Source organism: Terrapene carolina, unplaced genomic scaffold, assembly GCF_002925995.2.
Source record: "Terrapene carolina triunguis isolate 2854851 unplaced genomic scaffold, T_m_triunguis-2.0 Scaffold189, whole genome shotgun sequence".
NCBI classification, from domain to species: Eukaryota; Metazoa; Chordata; order Testudines; family Emydidae; genus Terrapene; species Terrapene triunguis.
The window spans coordinates 8,736,995-8,759,446 of record NW_020664540.1 but is presented as its reverse complement, the minus strand read 5'-3'; the positions used below and the strand labels follow the sequence as shown (position 1 = coordinate 8,759,446).

The 22,452-nt window shown below is 36.7% G+C and overlaps 1 protein-coding gene across 1 annotated transcript in view; it reads left to right on the top strand.

Annotated features, from left to right (window-relative positions):
- PPM1A (protein phosphatase, Mg2+/Mn2+ dependent 1A) overlaps positions 1–20,711 on the top strand; it is a 47,128-nt gene extending 26,417 nt beyond the window's left edge. The window contains exons 2-6 of the mRNA XM_024219860.3: positions 2,193–3,046; positions 5,463–5,580; positions 11,031–11,139; positions 16,168–16,225; positions 19,739–20,711. Coding sequence (XP_024075628.1) covers positions 2,213–3,046; positions 5,463–5,580; positions 11,031–11,139; positions 16,168–16,225; positions 19,739–19,768 — 1,149 coding nt within the window. The 5' untranslated portion in view covers positions 2,193–2,212 and the 3' untranslated portion in view covers positions 19,769–20,711. The remainder of the gene's footprint in view (positions 1–2,192; positions 3,047–5,462; positions 5,581–11,030; positions 11,140–16,167; positions 16,226–19,738) is intronic.
- The last annotated feature ends 1,741 nt before the right edge of the window (positions 20,712–22,452 follow it).

Sequence of the window (22,452 nt, the reverse complement as noted above, 5' to 3'; positions counted from 1 at the left end):
CTAAGAACATAAGAATGGCCATACTGGGTCAGACCAATGGTCCATCTAGCCAAGCATCCTGTCTTCCAACAATGGCCAATGCCAAGTGCTTCAGAGGGAATGAACTTGAACAGGTAACTGTCATCCAGTCCCAGCTTCTGACAGTCGGAGGCTAAGGACACCCAGGGCATTGATGGACCTACCCTCCATGAATTTATCTAATTCTTTTTGAACCTCGTTATGTTTTTGACCCTCACAACATCCCCTGGAAATCAGTTCCACGGGTCGACATTGCATTATGTGAAGAAGTACATTCTTCTGTTTGTTTTGAACCTGCTGCCTATTAATTTCATTGGGTGACCCCTGGTTCTTGTGTTCATGTGAAGGAGTAAATAACACTTCCTTATTCATTTTCTCCATACCATTCATGATTTTATAGACCTCTTATCATATTTCCCCCTTAGGTGTCCCTTTCCCAGCTGAAAAGTCCCAGTCTTTTTAATCTCTCCTGATATTGAAGCTGTTACATACCCTTAATTATTTTTGCTGCCCTTCTGTACCTTTTCCCATTTTAATATCTTTTTTGAGATTTTTTTGAGTATTCAGAGTGTACCATGGATTTATAAAGTAGCATTATGATATTTTCTGTCATGTTATCTATCCCTTTCCTAGCGGTTCCTAGCATTGTTAGCTTTTTTTGACTGCTATTGCACATTGAGTGGACATTTTCAGAGAACTACCCACAATAACTTCAAGATCTTTCTTGAGTGATAACAGCTAATTTAGATCCCATTTCTATTTTGTATGTATAGTTTGGATTATGTGCATTACTTTGCATTTATCAACATTGAATTTCATCTCCTATTTTGTTGCCCAGACACCCAGTTTTGTGAGATCCCTTTGTAACTCTTCACAGTTTGTTTTGGACTTATCTTGAGCAATTTTGTATCATCTGCAAAATTTGCCACTTAACTGTTTATCCCTTTTTCCTCTTGGGCTGTGTGCGCTAGAGTATGCACATTTCGCTTCCAAAGGAGTAGAGTGGGGGTGGGGATAGAAATTATCTGGAAAGCTACCAGGATTAATTTGTTCCTTAGAGATATTTAATGTTCTGCTGGAATAAAGTGTTGCTGTCATCCTTAAGACAGTGTGGATCAGTTCCTTTATATGCATGTTTACCCCTTGAAAAATAACACATATAAGTGAAATGTTCTGTCAGCATAGCTGCCTTGTTTGCAGGGCACACTGAAGTCAATTTTATGCTTGGCCTATTAATCATCAGGTGGAATAGGACTTTTCCAGCTTTTCTTTATCTTGTGTTGCATCACGACAGGTTGCACACTCCAAATGGTGCAAAACTTCTGAGAATGTAAAATTTGAGCTGATTTGGGTGATTTAATGACTACGTAGTTAAACTGGTAGGGATTAAAAGGGCAAAATGAATGGTTAGGGTGTGAGAGTACAGAGCAGTCAAGATAGACCAGTCGATTTACACTATTTAAAAGCATAATAGGGGTTTTTGGGCACAAATATATGCTTGGTTCTCTGCGCCCACATAAGAGTGAATAAAGAAAATATTAAAATAAAATTTGCTTGCTGCATATATGAAATGTGAATTTCTAATACTTGTAATTTTATTTCCAATCAGATTTCTGCAAACACGTTAAAGGTAGTTTTCCTCCTTGAAGTATAAGCACACAGAAAGTTTGAAGTTTTAAACACAACTGGGCCATAAAATAGACATCTGAGAAGTTAGTTGCTGTAAAAACTAACCAAAAGTCTAAGATGTCTATGCTAGTTAAAATAGTTTGAATGGTGGTTTTTGTTATACTTATTTTCACTACAAGTGTTTTGATGAAAACCACAGACCCGAAACTAGTGTAAACCCTTCTTCATGCATGGTTACAGCTTAAATATTTACAAAAACATACAGAGTACACTCAATTAGTAGTGAGGTCCTTACTTAAATCAACAACAAAAGCAAAACAAGGCAGTTCAGAGTTAAGGCTGACGTTTTAGTTAACTCATTATTATGTAAAATATTGAGTTAAGTACCAAAAGTCAGCCATCAATTTTAATTTCCCATCTTCATTTGTGTCCTACCTTAATATTATTTAAGTAACATTTTCTATATTTAATAGTTTCTAGTAACATGTTTAAATGGTTACTTGTTTTGTAGAAATAGCTTAACAATAATATTCTTTTTTCCTTAGAACTGAAGGAACAAGTCATCATGGGAGCATTTTTAGACAAGCCAAAGATGGAGAAGCATAATGCCCAAGGGCAGGGTAATGGGCTACGTTATGGGCTAAGTAGTATGCAAGGTTGGCGAGTTGAGATGGAGGATGCACATACAGCTGTTATTGGTTTGCCAAATGGACTTGATGGATGGTCATTTTTTGCGGTATATGATGGGCATGCTGGATCCCAGGTTGCCAAATACTGCTGTGAGCATTTATTAGATCACATCACAAGCAACCAGGATTTTAAAGGGTCCGATGGACCACCCTCTGTGGAAAGTGTAAAGAGTGGAATCAGAACAGGTTTTCTGCAAATTGATGAACATATGAGAGTAATCTCTGAGAAGAAACATGGTGCAGATAGAAGCGGGTCAACAGCGGTGGGTGTCATGATTTCTCCTCAACACACTTACTTCATCAACTGTGGAGACTCAAGAGGTTTACTTTGTAGAAACAGGAAGGTTCACTTCTTCACACAAGATCACAAACCAAGTAATCCACTGGAGAAAGAGCGTATACAGAATGCAGGTGGTTCTGTAATGATTCAACGTGTGAATGGCTCTCTTGCTGTGTCTAGAGCTCTTGGGGACTTCGATTACAAATGTGTCCATGGGAAAGGCCCTACAGAGCAACTTGTCTCACCTGAGCCTGAAGTTTATGAAATTGAGAGATCAGAAGAAGATGATCAGTTTATCATACTGGCTTGTGATGGTATCTGGGATGTTATGGGAAATGAAGAGCTCTGTGACTTTGTAAGATCCAGACTCGAAGTCACTGATGACCTTGAGAAAGTTTGCAATGAGATAGTCGACACCTGCTTGTACAAGGTAGCCAGAATTTTAAGAGGAGAAACCTATTATGTTTTCAGTACAGTAGTAGGAGTTTTCCTGTTATCAACAAGATGAAAATAAATTTCAGTTCAGATCTATAGAGTAGCTGAAGTTTAGTTTCTGTACAATTTTGTAAAAATAACTATATGATGCAATCATTCTACCGTTGAGCCACTTACTAGAATACCATTGGGGATATAACTAGGAACAGCAAATAGTAAGGGCACCTGGGCTTCAATAATGGGTCTCCTTATTTGGTCAGGAGTTTAAATCATGTAAAAATACGTTGTGCTCTATTGCAAATCAGCACTTTTAAACAATGACCAAGGGAAATAAAACAGTGCCCTTTTTGCTGTTTCACAATGTAGTAAAAATGGGTTTTAAAACATTTGATAGAAATATCAGGTCTTATCACGTTTCGCATACAGACTGAATTATTTGAGAACTGGTGGTATTGGTATGAGTGGAAAATTTAGTAGCTGAGGAGAAATGATCTATTTCTAAGATTAAAGAAAGGAAATGGAAAAAATGTATAAGTAGTTTTTATACCTTACAAAAAAGTAAATAAAGGGCACAAACAATTTTATTTTTTCCTCTTCTGTCATTGGGAAATGTAGCATTTCTGGCTGAATCATACCAAAACCGTTGCAAAATGACTGAATTTTGATTTCTAAAATTAAGAACTTCAATTAACTACTGAAATCTTTGATCTGATTTTTTTAAATTGTTCCTTATATAATTTTACTTCTGCATAAAAAAATCTTTTATTATACAATTACTTACAAATTATTTTGTATAGCTTTTTGATGTCCAGAAGTCCAACTAATTATATCTGCTCAAGAAGACCGGCACAATTTTTACATAACGAATACAGATTTTGTGATTGTTTTTATATGCAATGAGTCCGAATTTGTATGTTTCTATAAACAAAATGAAAGGTTGTTCTGTTGTTCAATAGGACAGACTGAACATTGTTAAAATTTCAGTGTTTGTTTTAACTTTCCCTAGACAAGCATTTAATTCTATTTATAAAACTGAGCTTTGATATGTAAGCTGTAAATAAAGGCAAGATAGCATCATTAGTATTGGCACCATTTCTCTAAAGAGGTGTGAAACAATGACCCCGTTAACTATGTAATAGTTTTCTAGAGACAAGTGGGTGAGGTAATATCTTTTATTGGACCAATTTTTGTTGGTGAGAGATACCGAAAGAAGAGCTCCACAGAACTGCGGTATCTCTCACCAACAGAAGTTGGTCCAATAAAAGATATTACCTCACCCACCTTGTCTCTCCAATATCCTGGGACAAACGTAGCTACAACAACATTGCATAAATAGATTTCTATCATTTTAAAAAGTTGAACTTCATTCACTGCCAATTTTTCATTTATAATTTCGGCTGCGCTAGTCTGCAAAATGTAAATACCACAGGACAATACTGCTTTTCAATAGCTTCATGGTTTAAGCACCAATCTTGCAAATACTTGCATCCGTGCTTACCATTATTCACATGAGTAACCTCATTGGCTTCAGTAGGACTACTTGTGATTAAAGTTCAGCATCTATGTAAGTGTTTGCAGAATAGGGCCCTTAACAGTTGGAAAATCATTTGAATCAATATTTAGTACTTTTTTCTGCAAGGCGTGGTTGTACAGTACTGCCGTCAAGTATTTTATTAAAGTTGTGCTTATTTTGCTCACTTGTATTCTAAAAGTTTACATAGTGAGAAATAAACACATTTTTCATTCGCACATGAGAAATGTCACTTACACTACTTCCTCTTAATGATTGGCCCTTAGTCCTACTGTAGGGAACTGTCATTTATGGAAATGCGCATTTGACACTAGCAATATTTTTAGTTGTCTAAGTTGGGTTTTTTTGATTTTTCTTTATAACTGGCTTCAGATATCTTAAATGTTCCTATTTAAGCATTTAATATACCTACAACTAATGTAACCTTTCCCTCCAAACAATATTAACATTTAAGCAGGATGGAAACAGGTTTTATAAATCTCAATAATAAATCTCCCATGTTGTTAGATTTGCAAATAATTTCAGCATTCAGCAAGACGGGAGTCATCAACTATAGGCTCATTGTAAACATCAATCAGGAAGGAAAAAGTTAACAAAGTATATTTAAAAGCTTGTTTGTACTGAATGATACTCAACATGCAGACTTGTTGAACAGTGTTATTTGCAAATGCTACAATTTTTTATTTAATGGTATGGTGGAAGAAAGTGTTCTAATTTCACATGATTAGCAAAATATTTTAAATTTAATTTAATTTTTATTTTAATTATTTTAAATAATTATGAACTGCTTTGATATGGACGTGGAATAAAATCAGAGTGTCTATTATTCATTGGATACAGGATATTGTCTCAACTGTTTTGTTTTTTTTCTCCCGAACAGGGAAGTCGAGACAACATGAGTGTGATTTTGATCTGTTTTCCAAATGCACCAAAGGTATTGCCAGAGGCGGTGAAGAGAGAGGCAGAGTTGGACAAGTACCTGGAAAGCAGAGTAGAAGGTGGATCATTTAAAAAAAAATAAGTAGCTTTGTTTCTAAGCAATCCCCCAAACAACTAAACTCTTAACACATGTAGGTTTTTTTATTAAACCTTGAAGTGCCATTGGATATTTAGGCTCTCTGCACTTGGAGCTAGGAGGTGTGATTCCTAGCTTGCATAGACGTACTTGTACTAGCTCTCATTGAGTTAGTGCTCTAAAAATAGTAGTATAGCCGTGGTAGCATGGGCTGCATTGGACAGTGGCACAGGCTAGGTATGCAGAGTACAAACGCTCCTGGACCCTGAGAGACATAGGCAGGATGGATAGCCTTTGCTGCTGCTCACTGCTGCCCTTGCCACTGTGGCAACATTACTATTTTTTGAGCGAACACGAGTGTGTCCACATGAGTTGGGAATCACACCTCTAGCTCCAGTTGTAGATGTAGCCTATATATACATCTCTGAAAAAGGCACTCCTGTATTCTGTTGGAGGTATGCTGTATGTCATGACAAAATGCTACTAAAACAGAAACTGCAGAAGCTTATGGCCCAGGAGATTCTATTTAGGATGGCAGAGGAAAGTAATCTACGTGTATTCAAAGTTCTTGATGAGTCCATTGGCGTCACTAACTTCAGACCAGTAAATTCTGATTCCTGGCATGTGCATTTGAATGAAATCTGGCAGCATATTTTTGAAGATGGTAATTTGAGCGCCATAAAGCTGTAAAGCTATGTTCAATTACATGGCCCTAATAAGTATATTGTATGATGATTTAAGGGTCACAGCAATGTTACTGTTAACATAATAGCACTTGCTAATATGATTATATTTAAGAGTAAAAGCCTATCAACATTTCTGTTATAGCTAAACCTTAAACACTCATACTGAACTGAAGCTGGGCGTATAATGTACCATCCTGCCAGTAACTTTTTAAAAAGCAAATTATATTTACTTTTTTTTTTTTTTTTTTAAAGGGAAAGAGAAGTGGAACCATTTCAGGCACTTTGTGCCATATAGCTAAAAATGTGTTGACTTAAAACATAATTTAATATTTTTGTAATCTGGACTGTAGTGCCTTTGGGTATTAAAAACTGAAGCAGAGATTGGGGTTTAAGAAGCAGCTACCCCTGATGTCCTCAGATTTCCTAAATATCTAAAACACTTACTGTGCACATGCAGTTTAGTACATAGATGAAATTAATATTTTCCAAATGGAAACATATTGAGGATCTAGATTTTAATCATTCAGTTATTATGAATATATCATGTTACTAATATCCAGGGTAAGAGTCCCTAATAACATGCATTGGCATGATATGCACAGCTCTTAGGGTTTGTCATATCAGTGACTGATGAATTATATAAATGCCTCATTAACTTTTTCCCTTTTAACTGTTGTTAAAAATCTTGGAGATTGGAGATTTGACTTAACTTGAATATACCGTGGTCGTAGAGTTAAGGTTGCATCTCCGTTAACTGACCCCATTGGCCTATGTGTATTACAGTAGATGGAATGGGAACATCACGTCCAGATATTGCTGAATGAAGATCCTAAGTATTAGAACTGCATAAGGTTATGGTGTAGGGCAGTGGTTCTCAAAGCTGGTCCGCCACTTGTTCAGGGAAAGCCCCTGGCGGGCTCGGCCAGTTTGTTTACCTGCCGCGTCCGCAGGTTTGTCCGATCGTGGCTCCCACTGGCCGCGGTTCGCTGTTCCAGGCCAATGGGGGCTGCGGGAAGCGGCGCAGGCCGAGGGATGTGCTGGCCGCCGCTTCCCACAGCCCCCATTGGCCTGGAGCGGTGAACCGCAGCCAGTGGGAGCCGCGATTGGCCAAACCTGCGGATGCGGCAGGTAAACAGCCCGGCCCGCCAGGGGCTTTCCCTGAACAAGCAGCGGACCAGCTTTGAGAACCACTGGTGTAGGGAACAAGGCATTTGTTTGGTTGCTGAGTTTCTTGCATTTTTAGAAATAACACATTTCAGGGACAAGTGAAACTTCATATTTGTCTATGTGAGTGGGGGAAATTTACATGATATAAAGCACTTTAATCCTAATTCAGTGGACACATTTAGAAAAATATATTGCTGCTACCCCGTTAGAGTCCACACTTTGTTTTAAAGTTATTTTTCTTTGACTTAAACATCTTTTCCCTTTGATAATGCACACAGAAATAGTATTTACACTTTTTATTATAAGCAAAAAATGCAACCTTATAGCCGTTTATAACATTACATAGTTTCTGAATTTACAGCCCTCTCACTACCATGAGTGAAATTTTTGGGACTATATGTGAGAAAGGGAAACTCAAGCCACAATGTCACTTTATTACATTAAACTTAACCATATTTATGCAATTAAAATAAGATTGTTTCATGCTGGAAACTTAATATACAGTATTGTCTACTGAGGTGGGACTAATATGGCCATTGCTGAAACTTTCAACACTGTGCTGAGTAATCTTACTACTGTTATCTTGAAATGCCTTAGTAATAATGCAGTGTTTAAAATTTTAAAAGCTACAATTTCAATTGAAGAAATTGGTAAATGTAAAGAAATTCTGAAAGTGGTTTTTACCAGTCTGTAATGTCTAATTTAGAAAATTAAAATCCAATAAAATGGAAATTTTGTGAATGAGCACTGCAATACATAGCAGTTATATAACAAAATAGGCAGTTTGACCAGCAAACAGTCCAAGTAATGAGGTTAGATTATATTTTAATATACATTTTCTTATTGATCAGTTACATAAAAGCATTTTTCATCCCATAATGTGCAGTAAAATCTTATTTTAATATCTTCGTATTAAAGTTTGTTGTACTTAATGCTATAAAGAAGGCCATGTATTGGTGGCCATCTTGAACAACAAAAGGGAATAAAAAAACCTGGCTGATACAGGTTTCTACTCTTCCCTCTTACACCAGACTATCCTTCACTCCTTTAACCTACGTTCTTGCATCAATGTTGGACACTTCTGTGGCTCACATTTAGAGCTGAAAATGTCTAACAGGAGGTGAAGTATGAGTGGCAAAACATCTTCGTGCCATCCCTTTCCAATAAATCAGTGTTGCTTCTAAAAGGTTTTGAAGACTCGCTGGCTGGAAAAGATTAATCAATCATTCCCAGATGTATTACTCTAGTTGCACTATTACTCCAGTTCCTGAGCTGGTTTGACTCTTATTTTTTTTTAAATTAATATTCCTTAAGCTCTTTGCCCCATTTTTTAAAACAAATTTTGTAGCATATACATACTTAACACAGTAACAAATCTGGTTATTAGATACATGTAATCCACGGAATTAACTGAAATGGATAATTTTAAATTAACTGGCCATTTTTCAGCAAAACCTGAAATGTTCAATTTTTAAGAATTTTATATGAAATTTCCATTCAAAACAGGAAATAAGTAGATACATTTCAAATTCTTTATTTTTAGTGTAAGTACATTTTTTCCACTGTCTTAAATGGTGAAAACATTTAGAAGGTTTAAAGTAGGTTAAAGAGAAAGGGATGCAAGATGCATTGAAACAAAAGTTAATTTAATAATTATTTAAAAAAAAAAAAGCAATGGATTGGTTCCATCTGTTGTCATCAGTGTTATTTCAGACTGTATCTATAGTTCTCTCCAAGTATAAATGTATTCATTTAGTGGTGACTGTATGTTAAATGTACTGCAGCTTTAGGTTGTGAAACTGTGTAGTTTAGGAAAACTATAAATCCCTTTATTTTTGTACAGCAGAACTTTAGCTTTAGAATGATGTAGAATATACTAGATGTTGAAGATTACACAATAAAGGAACTTGGCGAACCAAATCTGAGATCTTTGCTTTTTATTCAGATTTAAGAGTGTTAGAATTCTTTTTACTAAATGCTAGATGGTAAAATATGAAGTTTGGCCATAGTTCTTGAGAAAGTGGCACATTTGAGTTTTGAGATGTTTGCCTAATGTGTAATGTCACATGTTGGATTTCTTTCCTACTTAAAATGTAGAACTAAACAGCTAATACTTTGTACTGCAAATTTTGACATTTGGTTATTCTACTGCAAGTAAGGGCATGCCAGTGTTTCCAGTGTCAATTACTTGCATAGAATCTGGCTGCAAATTGGGCTAAAACTTTTTGCATAGAAGGTTGCAGCCCAGAAAACCCCGTTCCGTGCACACAAATCAGTTCATGAATTTTTACTATTTTTTTTTATTTAAAAGGAAAGTATACTGGTTTTAGACACTTTAGTCTGCCGTTAACTCACCAATATGAGTTTAAAATGGTATTTCGTACATCTTGATTATTTTTTTTCAGTATTTGGGATAAAAAGATAAATTGTCAAAATATTTAAATTGGAAGTGGGCTCTCCATGTGTTCAAATGACTTTTTTCAAATAAATTTTGGAAAGATTTTACTACGTAAAGAATATTTAACTGTGCATGCGCATTATTGTACACATGCCATGACATCCACTTGGAGATCAACAACTCCAAGCTGATTATTTAATAAAATATCCTTCTTAAATAATGTCTTTTGAAGGAATTTCTAGTGTATTGAGAAATTTATATACATTTAAATGTCATGGGATAGTAGACAATTCTCATTTACCTTGTAAAAAATTTTTTAAAGGATTTCACAAAACTGGAAGAAGTCTGATTTCCTCCTCCTCCCTTCCTCCCCCCGCCCCCTGAAAGGTGATAACTAAAGTAAATTCAGCTGCATATGTGAGTGTTCAACACCTCAGAAGATGAGGCTTAAGAAATTTAGCTATCTGCAACTTTATTCTTAGCACACTTTGCTGTGGCTACTGTAGAGATTCTTTTGCTTACATGATGAAGAGGATTGGGTTTGTTGTATGTAAAATCACCTGCTGTTGAAATATTCCTTTGGTGAGTTAAGGACGGAGTTGTATCTTAACTCTGACATTCTTGGCTCTTGTCAGTTTATGCATAATGACTTTTTATGTTTTTATGTTAATTTGCAATCTGGTATAACTATATAAAGCATATTATAAACAACACCTAACTTCTTGTTTCTTCAAAATATTATATTTTCTACCATGGCAATAACCTTTTAACATTCATTCATATAAAAAAATTGACATTAAAACCCGGCTTTTTCACAGGATGTTTCATTGGCAAAATACAATAATTATGTTCTAGTGAAGCCTATTTAGAACTACCTAGTTTGTTTACCTGTTAAGATACCCTTTGTTATGTAATATACTAATCAAAATGATTACAGTTTTGGAAGTATAGAACTATGTGAAAAACAGATCGTAGTTGGTATTTTTTTTTTTGTCAAATATCCAATAGCTTTTTACAGGTACACTGGCTTTTTTGTTATGGCACCAAAGATTACAGACAGTGTCCAACATGGTAAATGCTGTCTTTTAAAATGTTAAACTGCTTTTTGATAAAACTGAGTGTTTCAATCTTTTCAAGTTAAATTTGGACTGCACTTACAAAAAAAGTACTTCTGATTCCCAGAGATCATAAAGAAGCAGGGTGAAGGAGTACCAGACTTAGTCCACGTGATGCGTACGTTAGCAACTGAGAGCATCCCAAACCTCCCGCCAGGGGGTGAATTGGCAAGCAAGTGAGTCTACGTTAGTGTAAATGTGCTTTTGGTCTAAATTAACAGAGACTTTTTGTAAGGCCACTCTTAAAAATAAATAAATTGAAATAAGGTTTATGGGGAACAAAAGGGCATCATCTATTCTCAACTAATCTCGTTCACATTTTGATCTGTTTTAAGTTTGGAAAAAAATCCATGCACAAGACCGTGGTTGACTGTGGATGATAGTTTCTAAATTTAAAAATATGTGAATGTCAAACTATAGTTGTAGAAAGAATGGACTGCTTTTAAGGGTGGCCTCCTCTGTTAATTGTAGCTTTAAAATGTTTACTGCTTTTACTTTTTAAGATGTAAGGGAAATGTAATGCATATAATGGCTCATTTTGAAAAGTAGGTTATGTACTTAGTTAACAAACAGCGATTACTCGGTGCATGTAATGCTTCACTTGGCAGCTTTCTTTGCTTTTGCTTTTTTGTTAAATGTATACCTCTTTTTTTTTTTTTTTTAGAATTATAAATAAGCTGTTTAGCTAATTATCCCTTTAAAGGAAATTACTGCCTCACCCTGGCTAAGCAGGGGATTGAATTTAAAACTTTATACACATTCATTTTGATTGTTGTCTTAAAGAAATAGTCTGTAACAGAGTTACTAGTTTTATACATTAGCATTAAACCATCAAAGAATTCAAATCTCAAGCTCCTCTGTCCAGTAAATCAAGCAATTTTAGTATAGATTGCTCACGAACCAATATTTTTCTATTTAAAATGTATTTATATGAATACATTATAAATGATCTATTTCAAATGTTATCATTTTCGTAGTGTGGTGTTTGCTTCAGCATGATAGCTCTCCTTTAGCTGTCTTTGTGATAAACTATCTGTGATGTCAGAGTTATGACTTCCAGTGAGCAATAAACAGTGAGACTCCAGAGCAAATGAACTTCTAAAGAAACAAAAACCTTGTTTTCATGCTAATGTTTCAGTGTTTAAAAAAACAACTGAGCAGCCAGTAGGAGATGTCAGAGCGGTATCTATTTTTAGAATATATTTAATTTTCTTTGACGCATCATTGAGTCTGAGTTATTGTGAACACATTTGGCAAATCTAAATATTGCCACATTCAATTGGAATGTGTATCGTTCTTTTGACTCCTCTTTCTAGCTCTGTCTTTTTTCTTCTATTGGGCTTGTGAGTAAATCTCTCCTGCTGCACCTGACTTAAGAGTATTTTTATGGTGCTAGTGACAGTGGTGAAAAGACACCTTTTCATGGGAGACTGTTACCTGTGTTGCAGCAGAGCTACATCATCCTGAGATGTTAGATCTGTTCTGTTTGTTATTAATCTGTTTATAGGACACAGTATATGTTGCCCAATTGCACTACCTGGTTGATTTAAATAACCTAGACTGCAACTAATTTTAAGTGTTGAGATTAAAAATTGACTTATTTTACTCCCATCCCATGTTGGTGTTTCTAACTTCAGGATTCTCTTGTGCGTGTTTGTGTGTGATAATTTTGCAAACCAATTGTTATGGCTCATTGGTTTTGTTTTAAAGAAATATCTGCAATACCCGAAATCGACTGTGTAACTGAGAATACACTGATTTGTTTACTCTGAGATGCAGGCTTTTAACTAGTTAGTGAACAAATGCAATAGCAGCTTAGGCCCAGATTCAAGAAACCATTCCCTGTTCAGGGACAGCACTTAAAGAATAAAAACAACGAGGAGTCCTTGTGGCACCTTAGAGACTAAGAAATTTATTTAGGCATAAACTTTCGTGGGCTATAACCCACTTCATCAAACGCATGGAGTGAAAAATACAGTAGGCAGGTATAAATATACAGCACATGAAAAGATGGGAGTTGCCTTACCATCAATTCTTGATGTCTGACCCAGGAACCAATCCCTACAACAAACTCTGTTGCCAACTCTGTCCACATATCTATTCAAGGGACACCCATCATAGGACCTAACCACATCAGCCACACCATCAGGGGCTCATTCACCTGCATATCTACCAATGTGATATATGCAGTCATGTGCCAACAATGCCCCTCTGCCATGTACATTGGCCAAACCGGACAGTAATTACGCAAAAGAATAAATGGACACAAATCAGACATCAAGAATTGTAACATTCAAAAACCAGTAGGAGAGCACTTCAGTCTCCCTGGACACTCAATAACAGACTTAAAAGTGGCCATTCTTCAACAGAAAAACAGACTTCAACGAGAAACTGCAGAGCTGGAATTAATTTGCAAACTTGACACCAAATTAGGCCTGAATAAAGATTGGGCATGGCTGGGTCACTATAAAAGTAATTTTCCCTCTGTTGATACTCACTCTTTCTTGTCAACTGTTGGGAATGGGCCACATCCACACTGATTGAATTGGCCTTGTTAGCACTAACCCCCCCACTTGGTAAAGCAACTCCCATCGTTTCATGTGCTGTATATTTTTACCTGCCTACTGTATTTTTCACTCCATGCATCTGATGAAGTGGGTTATAGCCCACAAAAGCTTATGCCCAAATAAATTTGTTAGTCTCTAAGGGGCCAGAAGGACTTCTCGTTGTTTTTGCTGATACAGACTAACACAGCTACCCCTCTGAAACCTTTAACTTTTAAATGTGTGCTTAATTAAGTTACTGAACTGGGCCTTAATGTAACTCAAAGGGATGCTGTCAATTTGAAAATCACATTTATCTGACAATTGTCTACTTGTAACACGAGATAATTATGTCTGAAAGATTAGAGAGGAGTCTGTTTTTCAGTTTGTGCATGGAATATCACTTTTTGATAGTCAGCTTTGCTGTTTTCCTTGTTTATCTGGGACAGCAAGGGGGTAGGGGAAGGAAAAGACACTTTAAAAAAAAAAATGTTATGGTAAACCCACACATTTTTCAAGGGAAATCAAGGACAGTGGTAGTACCTGAAACTACTTCTAAAACTTTTTTTATAAAAATTTACTAGATGTCAAAATGATGGGGTTCTGAAAAAGTCCTTGGTGGTGTTTGGTTTGTTGTACTGTCATATTGTGTTAAAGGAAATAATTTTCTTAATTATTTTAATTATAAAACGCTTTTTTAGAATGTGAGTAATTTAGAATATTTTACTGATTAAATTTCAGGTTTCTGACATGATTGCATAGCTAGCTGCTTTCTCTCTGAGAATCTTTTCACAGAGAGAGCATTATTATTGGGATGTTTTTATCATGCTGAAGTTAATAATTAAAATTGGAAGCAAAAAGTTTGGTTTAAAAAGCTAAGGCTGAAATTTTTTCAGTGGAGTCCAGCAATACCCTCAAACAGTATTACTTTCTCTTCAAAAATTGTCCACCTTTTGGAACTCTAGACAGTAGGATATCTGGAAATGAGCAGGTTAGATCCAGATCGTTACTCATGGCCAAATAATCAATCCCTACCGTGTTTATGCTGCCCACAAGTTACTAGGTGATTCTTGGAAGTGGTTGTGCTGATTAGGATCTTCCTCATTCCCTTGTCTCTTTTGCTGTTCTCTGCCTATCATGGAATCTCCCTGCTTATTCCTCACCCAAAGTCCCTCATTCCAAAACTAGATACACCAGCCCAGCCCACACCCTTGCTAGCATGCTACCAACATGGCCCCTCTAGGATACTGACCCCTTTACATTTTCCTGTATTTCCTACACTATCCCTGAACATATGCCTGGAGTCAGTAATAGGTCAGTTTATATTTATAAGTATTGGGGGGGGAAATTAAAACAGCTCATTATGAGTGTAGCCCAGTCTGCAATCATGACTAACAGAAAGACAAGGGGGAGGATGACATTCTGCCACTTTAAGGCATGAACATGTGTGCAGAGCACTTCTCCACCTGACCCTATTATATAGAATAAGAAACGAGGCATTCTTCAGCTTTGTTCCCCATCCGCCACTCACCCCCTTCCCCCCAAAAAACCCCTATCATCCAGGAGAAAAGTCTTTAAAATCTCTTAATTGTACTAGACCTTCATTTTCTCAGTTATATCTTCCTCTTTCCCTTAGCATTCCACTGTTTTTTAGTATTGTTGCTCTAACGAACCCCTTGTTAATCTCTTCCCCTACAGTTGGGTAAGCAGGGATCACAAGCTATTTTTATGTTTTATTATATATCTTTGTAATTAATCCTCTACTCCTCATCCACCCCCAAAGTGCAACCAGCAAGGCACAAAAAAGGGGAGGGGAGGAGTACCAAAGCCAAGCTGTTTTGTGCGAGATTATAAAAATTAAAAGTTCAGACATGAATAAAAGGTAAATTTTCAACACACTATAAACTCGTGCTGATTTTTACTAAATTCCCCTGGAATATATCTCTGTTGCAGGGTGAGATATACTATACAAAATTTCTGTTTTAAGTTGAGATTGGTTTCTTTTGGAGGATAATTATAAAAGGGAGTTGAAAATCGGGCATGTAATGGGAAGCTGCTACTGCTCTATTAAAAAAAAAAAAAAAAAAGAAATAACCTAACAAGATTTATAATGGAAACTAACTTAAACCAAACCCAGAATGCAGAGCTTTCATTAAGGGGCACACTAAAAATTGTATTCAGAAAACACAAATACAGTGCTCTCTTGTGAAAAATATTATCTTTGTACATCAATGGTGTGTTATTTACTGCCACCATATCCTGCAAGCACACAAATGCATATTGTTTATACTGCTCATCACTGTGTAACCTCCTTGTCTTATTACTTCAGAGACAAAATGTGGGCATGCCCCTGTCAGTATATCAGGAGCAGACATTTGCATATGAGACTTTTCAATTAGACTATGTAATTTTCCATTTTGTTGGCAAAATCCTTAGGAGTGTTAACCTTTTTAAACTATCTCTTCCTGAATCCAAAAGAGAGCACTGCATAAATTATATGGAAACATGGCAGCTTTATTTGCAAAAAACTGAAGTTCTATACATTTTGAATCTTTTTACCATTTTTAAGGTTTTGCATTTTAGTACGTCATGACTGCATTTAGGAAATGTCTGACTTCATTTTAAAAAATCCTTAATATTTTGTTTTCTGCTTTGGTTTAGACGGAGTGTGATTGAAGCTGTTTATAACAGACTGAACCCCTATAGAAATGATGATGCCGTAAGTACTTTCACTCTCCCATCATTTCCGTCCTACCCTTTGAAATCTTTCAACCTGTTTGTGCAGACCCTACTACAGCTCTTTGAAGGGGGAGGGATTTTTTCCAAAAGTGCATTCTGTAGACTGTGCCCTGTGAGTTCTCTTCCTCCCCTCCCCCCTTTCCCTCATCTGAACCTTCAGAACTCTCATTTGTTCTTACCCTCTATCAGTTCAAGACTTGAAAGTCTGATTGTATTCTGTCTCCTCATTTCCCCACATCTGGTGCCAGATCCCACCACTAGTAGCAGATATTGTCTTGTTTTGAGATATCTAATTTTATTTGGTTCATCCCTGATACCACAGAGATAGTGGGAAATCTGGGTTAAAATATTTTTCATTAAGATACCATTTTGTGAAATTTTAATTCCCTGAATTACAGGCAAAAGTGTTCTTATTGTAACTTTCTGCTGGATACTTAGTAGTTTAATAGCTGCTATGATTAGCATATTTATGATTCTAGTTCAGTTAACATAATTTTCTGATCATTGGATTATATTATGCTGTAACTTCCCTAATATATTTTTCACAGTGAAAATTCAATAAAAACAATTATAAAATGGGAACAGTAACTCCATTTAAAACTGAACCACTTTGTGGAAACATCTTTAAATTCTTGGGAGTACTGTGTCTCAGAAAGAAAGCAGTTACTTTTTAATGTCTCTGGCATCTAATACCGGTAATATGATTTTTTTAATTAACAAAAAATTATATAAGTAAAATGCAGTTTGCAAATGCTTTGGCGTAACAGAAGCTGCACAGTTGGTCTTAAGCTTTATTTGCTACAGTTTACAACGAGCCTCTTCTGTTCTTGTCTCCTCCCATTTCTAAGAAATTGACCCATAAGTAAAATGGAATTATCTCTGCATAGGGATGATATGCAGTCATTCATTGTATAACTCTTCTGCAAATGTATAGTACTCAAATCTAAGTGTCATTGGTAGTCAGAATACAGGAATTTGCATAGTATGTAGTCAGTAAGTAAATTTCTGCACTTTGACTTGATGCTGACTTAATTTTTTATCCATGTGCTCTGACAAACATGGCCACCTCAGATTTTCACCCTGCCTATCCTAGTCCTTTCTAGCTTCTGCCTTCTACTACTTGTAGTCCCATAGGAAGGCTTAGACATTACTCTTGCAAATCATAATTTTTTAAAAGTAAATAATTCATTTTAATTCTCATGACCAATATTCTCTTTCCGGTCCTGCAAAGAGAGAGAATCCTATTAAATTATACTTAACAGCTGAATAAGGAGTACGGGGCTGCACATCAGCTCCACCGATCTAAAGTAGCGAGAGATGGCATTGCTCAGACATACTTTAAACAGCAGCCTCTTTCCTCTTAAAGTGATGCCTCTGACTGTGTAAACACAATCTTGCTGACAACTTCTGATCAGTAAAACTGATGGACAGTCCAGTATTCCTCATTCAACTTTTTTTCTGTTAAATTCTTTGTGCAGAGGGGAAAGAGGATGAAAAAATAAGTATGAGGAGGGAGGGAAAGAGGAGAGCTGATTTAAGCATAATTTATTATAAGGAAATTCCAAGACACACAAAACTATGTTAAAATGGAGTTAAGGCTGATGGTTTAATAACTTGAAGATAAGTGTCTTACAGGGATGTTGTAATTATCCAAGAACCAAGTATTGCAAATTCAGATAATTCAGAGTTAAGGTTATACTTAAAACAAATCTAAACATATTAAAATATAGAAATGTACAATTAAGACACCCAAGCAACCTTAACTCTTCCCTGTAGTGATACCATATGGCCATTTTAGGGTTTATGGTTCCAGATTAAACTGATTTTTAACAATAGTTTTTGCAATATTTTCCCCTCGTCATTACAAGAGGAGAATTTAGGTTGCTTTGGGTGCCATGTGTATTTTCCATATCTTAACATGTTTAAATTTCTTTTAAATTTAATCTTAACTCTCAATAAATTACTTATGGTGTGACTTGGATTCTAAGCCTTCCTTACAGCAAGAGGGTTGAGAATAGGCGTCTGGTTTTCGACCGGAACACCCGGTCGAAAAGGGACCCTGGTGGCTCCGGTCAGCACTGCTGACCGTGCCGTTAAAAGTCCAATCGGCAGTGCAGTGGGGCTAAGGCAGGCTCCCTGCCTGCCCTGGCTCCGTGCGGTTCCTGGAAGCAACCAGCATGTCCCTGCAGCCCTTAGGTGCCGGTGAGATCAGGGAATCTCCACACGCTGCCCCTGCCCCGAGCGCTGGCTCCACAGCTCCCAATGGCTGGGAATTCCGGCCAATGGGAGCTGCAGAGGTGGTGCCTGCAGGTACAGGCACCGCGCAGAGCATCCTGGCCGCCCCTTTGCCTAGGAGCCAGACATGCTGGCTGCTTCCAGGAGCTGCGTGGAGCCAGGGCAGGCAAGGAGCCTGCCTTAGCCCTGCTGTGTCACTGACTGGGAGCCGCCTGAGGTAAGCGCCATCCGGCTGGAGCCTGAACTCCCACCTGCACCCCTGCCCCAGGTCAGAACCCTTTGGGCCCTACACCCCCTCCCAAACCCCAACCCCATCCCTGAGCCCCCTCCTGCATACAAACTCCCTCCCAGAGCCCACGCCCCAACCCCCTACACCGTCCCAGTACCCGCTTCTGCGCTTCAAACCCCTCCTAATCCCTGGTCCCACCCCAGAGCCGGCACCCCAACCTCCTGTCCCAGCCCGGAGCCCGCTCCCACACTCCAAACCCCTTGGCCACAGCCCGGAGCCCTCTTCTTAACCCTGAGCCCCTCATACCCAGCCCGGAGCCCACACCCCCAGCTGGAGCTCTTACCTCTCCTGCACCCCCACCCCCTGCCCCAGCCCAGAGGCCCCTTCTGCCCCCTCATTTCTGGCCCGGCCCCACCCCGGAGCCCACACCCCCATCCGGAGCCCTCACCCCTGCCCCAGCCCAGTGAAAGTGAGTGAGGGTGTGTGTGGGTGGGGGTCTCGGGGAAGGGGTGGGGCAAGGGTGTTTAGTTTTGTGCAATTAGAAAGTTGGCTACCCTAGTTGAGAAGGCAGTCAGAGTAGGTAGAACGTAATTAAGAATAACTGGAAACATGCTCCCTGTGAACTTAGCACACCTGCAAGAAATTGTCCAAATAGATATATTTAGTATACTGTCTTTTTTAGGTTCTACTGGTAATGTTTTTGAATGTGCTGGTTTTGATGTTAACAATTATTTAGAGCAGCTTTAAACGTTTAGAAAACAAAGTATATTACACTTGAGACCAGGTGTTAAAAAACTGCTTTAGTGCTAGCTAATATTTACTGAATTAAAATAGTTTAATGAATATACATTTTTGCATGTTGTTAGGAATAGTGTTTTACAAGTATCTAGTATGAAACCCTTCATTAAAGGGAAAAAAGACTCCTACAATTATCCATATTTTTACCCTTTTCAGTCTGGATTATCCAGAAACCGCTGTAATTTTGGGCACTCCAGACTTTAAAGGGTTCCTTCTTTTTTCTCTATTAAGGACTCTGCATCAACTGATGATATGTGGTAAAACTGCCCATCTAGCTGTGGAGTTTACATTCATCCTCCAGTTGAAAGTGCGGCCCAACCTCAGTGACCCTTCTTAACGTCCATCCTCAACCTTATTTAAAGAAGGGATTATGATGTGTTGGTGAGAGTGACTACACCAGAAAACTACAGCAGTACGACATCTAGCCCAGGAACTGATGTTTTTTTTGTAAAACAGACTTCTGTAAACGTGATTTCAAACCATAATTCATGTTGTAAATCAGACTCCAGCAATTTATGTTGTATGATTTTGTTTTTGTAAAGTGCAATTGTCCTTGTACAAAATGCTCATATTTAATTATGAACTGCTTTAAATCACTATAAAGGTTAGAAGAAATGTTTGGCTTGTTGTGTGATGCAACAAATATATAGCCCTTTAAATTTATGTTGTGGTTTTGGATTGCAAGGAGCAGCAGCCTAGCCAGCTAGATGCTCAAGAGGTGCACAAAACTGTAAGATTATTTTTTATTTTATATAAAGCAGAACATTCGGGCAATTTATCCCAACTGTAGTGTATGAATTTGCTTGGCAGTGGGAAAAATAACTAACATACTGCTCGTTCTCCAACAAACCTATCTTTTTATGTTTTCTGTTGCTATTTACTATGGTCCCAGTCCTGCTGCCACTTGAAATCAACAAGAGTTTTGGCTGTGACTTCGATGGAAGCAGGATCATGCTGTATAATACAGTGCAATCATAAGTATACCAATTTTGAGGTTAGAATGCCTTGATTCTTTGCACCTCTTTTTTACAAACCCTTACCTGAAATTACTAATCAGTTGAGCAAGAGGGAGCAACTTTCTACATACAGTAGGAGTCTGCAGCATTTTTACTATCCTGATTGGCTGAGTCTGCTGCTGTTCCAAGTAAAATATTCTGAATTCCATTTTATCAATAAAGCTTGATTTAAAAAACAAGAAATTTAATCATATATGTGTAATTCCTCTTTTTTTCCTGCCTTTTGAAATTCTGTGCCATTGTAAATGAGATTTCACATGTGGAAAAATATTTTTAAATAATTGGTAGCCCATTTTTAAAATGGGGGAGAACTTTGACTGTTGCCCAAGGCATAGAAAGACACTGGAGGATGTAGTGGGTTTAATCTGTTACTCTATTTTACATGGATTTATTTCAGGCTTTTTGTTTTTCACTGAGATGAGCATCAGTTTGAATTTGCCTACTGTTTAATGAAAATACATTTGTCAAAGCCTGACAATCTTAACATTTTATGGTATGTGTGTTTTTAATTGACCCACTTATTTAGAATGAGAAACTAGTGGTTAAACAGTATTTGTGATTTGAAATATAGCATGTTGACAATATGTAACTGTTGGTCATTAAAATTAAATTCTAATTTAAAAATTTTAAGGGTAATAAACATAAACTAAATTGACTTAAGCTTAACTTTCTCCCATTGAACATACAAAAAGTAAGTTTTCAAATCAGTCGTGTTTGCAAAACTACTGTTTTGTGCACCTTGTATTCTTGTCTTCTTAGGTTGAGGATATTGTGTTTGTTATTAATATAGTAGTTTACTTTAATCATTCAGTAGGCAGAGTCCCCAAAAGGAAAATCAGTAAAATATAAGTAGCTTGTAACACTTACCACAACTAAACAAAAAATCAAAACTTGGTGTAAAATTACTTTTTGATAGGAAAATGTAGTACAATGCGTTTTGCTATATTTGTCTTTTCCCTAACTTGGAAATATACATATTTGTATATATAGCCTTAAAACTAATGCAGAGTTAGGGAACTTTGAACAGTGAAAAAGTAACTTATAGTGTCTCCGAATTAAGTATAGTATATACCAGCAAAATCTTTCTTTTATCCCTCTTGTTTATGTGGGGTGCTTAAACGTAACTTCATTGTATTCAGTTTGTAATCTGTTCAAGCATGAATGAAGAAACCATAAGCACTATTTGTATTTATAAATTTATAGCAATTTTTGGTTAAAGAACCAATTCCTTACCGACCTACAAATAAATGCTTAAAATGTCTAATTTTGTTGTAGAGTGCAAAACTATAATAATGTCATAAGTTATAGCTTCGCAAGCACCTAATTAACAAATGTATTTAATACTACACGGTATACTAGTACAGAAAGCTAAACTTATTTTTAGGATTAGGCAGATAAAGTTCTGTTCTTTACTTTTCTACATAGACTAAAGTTTAGTTCTGGAAACTGCAAAACCTTGAACTGGACTGTGGAAACTTTGAGACCTAAAATCTTAAAAAATCACAAGCAAAATTGTGGTGGAAAGCCATACTTCAAATATAATCACTTAAAATGTGTCATAATGACATACTGTGTACTAAAAGCATTTTCATCTGAGAGGCCCTTCCTAAAAATATAAACATAATTCTTCTGCTATTGCTACCAGTGCTGTAACTAGGTTTGGAGGTAAAGGAGGAATGTCTATTGCAATCCTTCCTTTTTCTGCCTTACGTTCAGCACTTTTGTGTGGTCAGAGCACTGAGGCTATTATATGTGCATAAACACTGCCATTCTAGGTACAGATTTTGATTACAAAAATACATGTATTAAGTACATAAAAACATTCTTGCAAAGGACTAGCTGGTCTTTTCATGAATCTGCAAAAAAAAAAAAAAAAAAAAAAAATAAAAAAATTTTTTTTTTTTTTTTTTTTTTTTTTTTTTTTTTTTT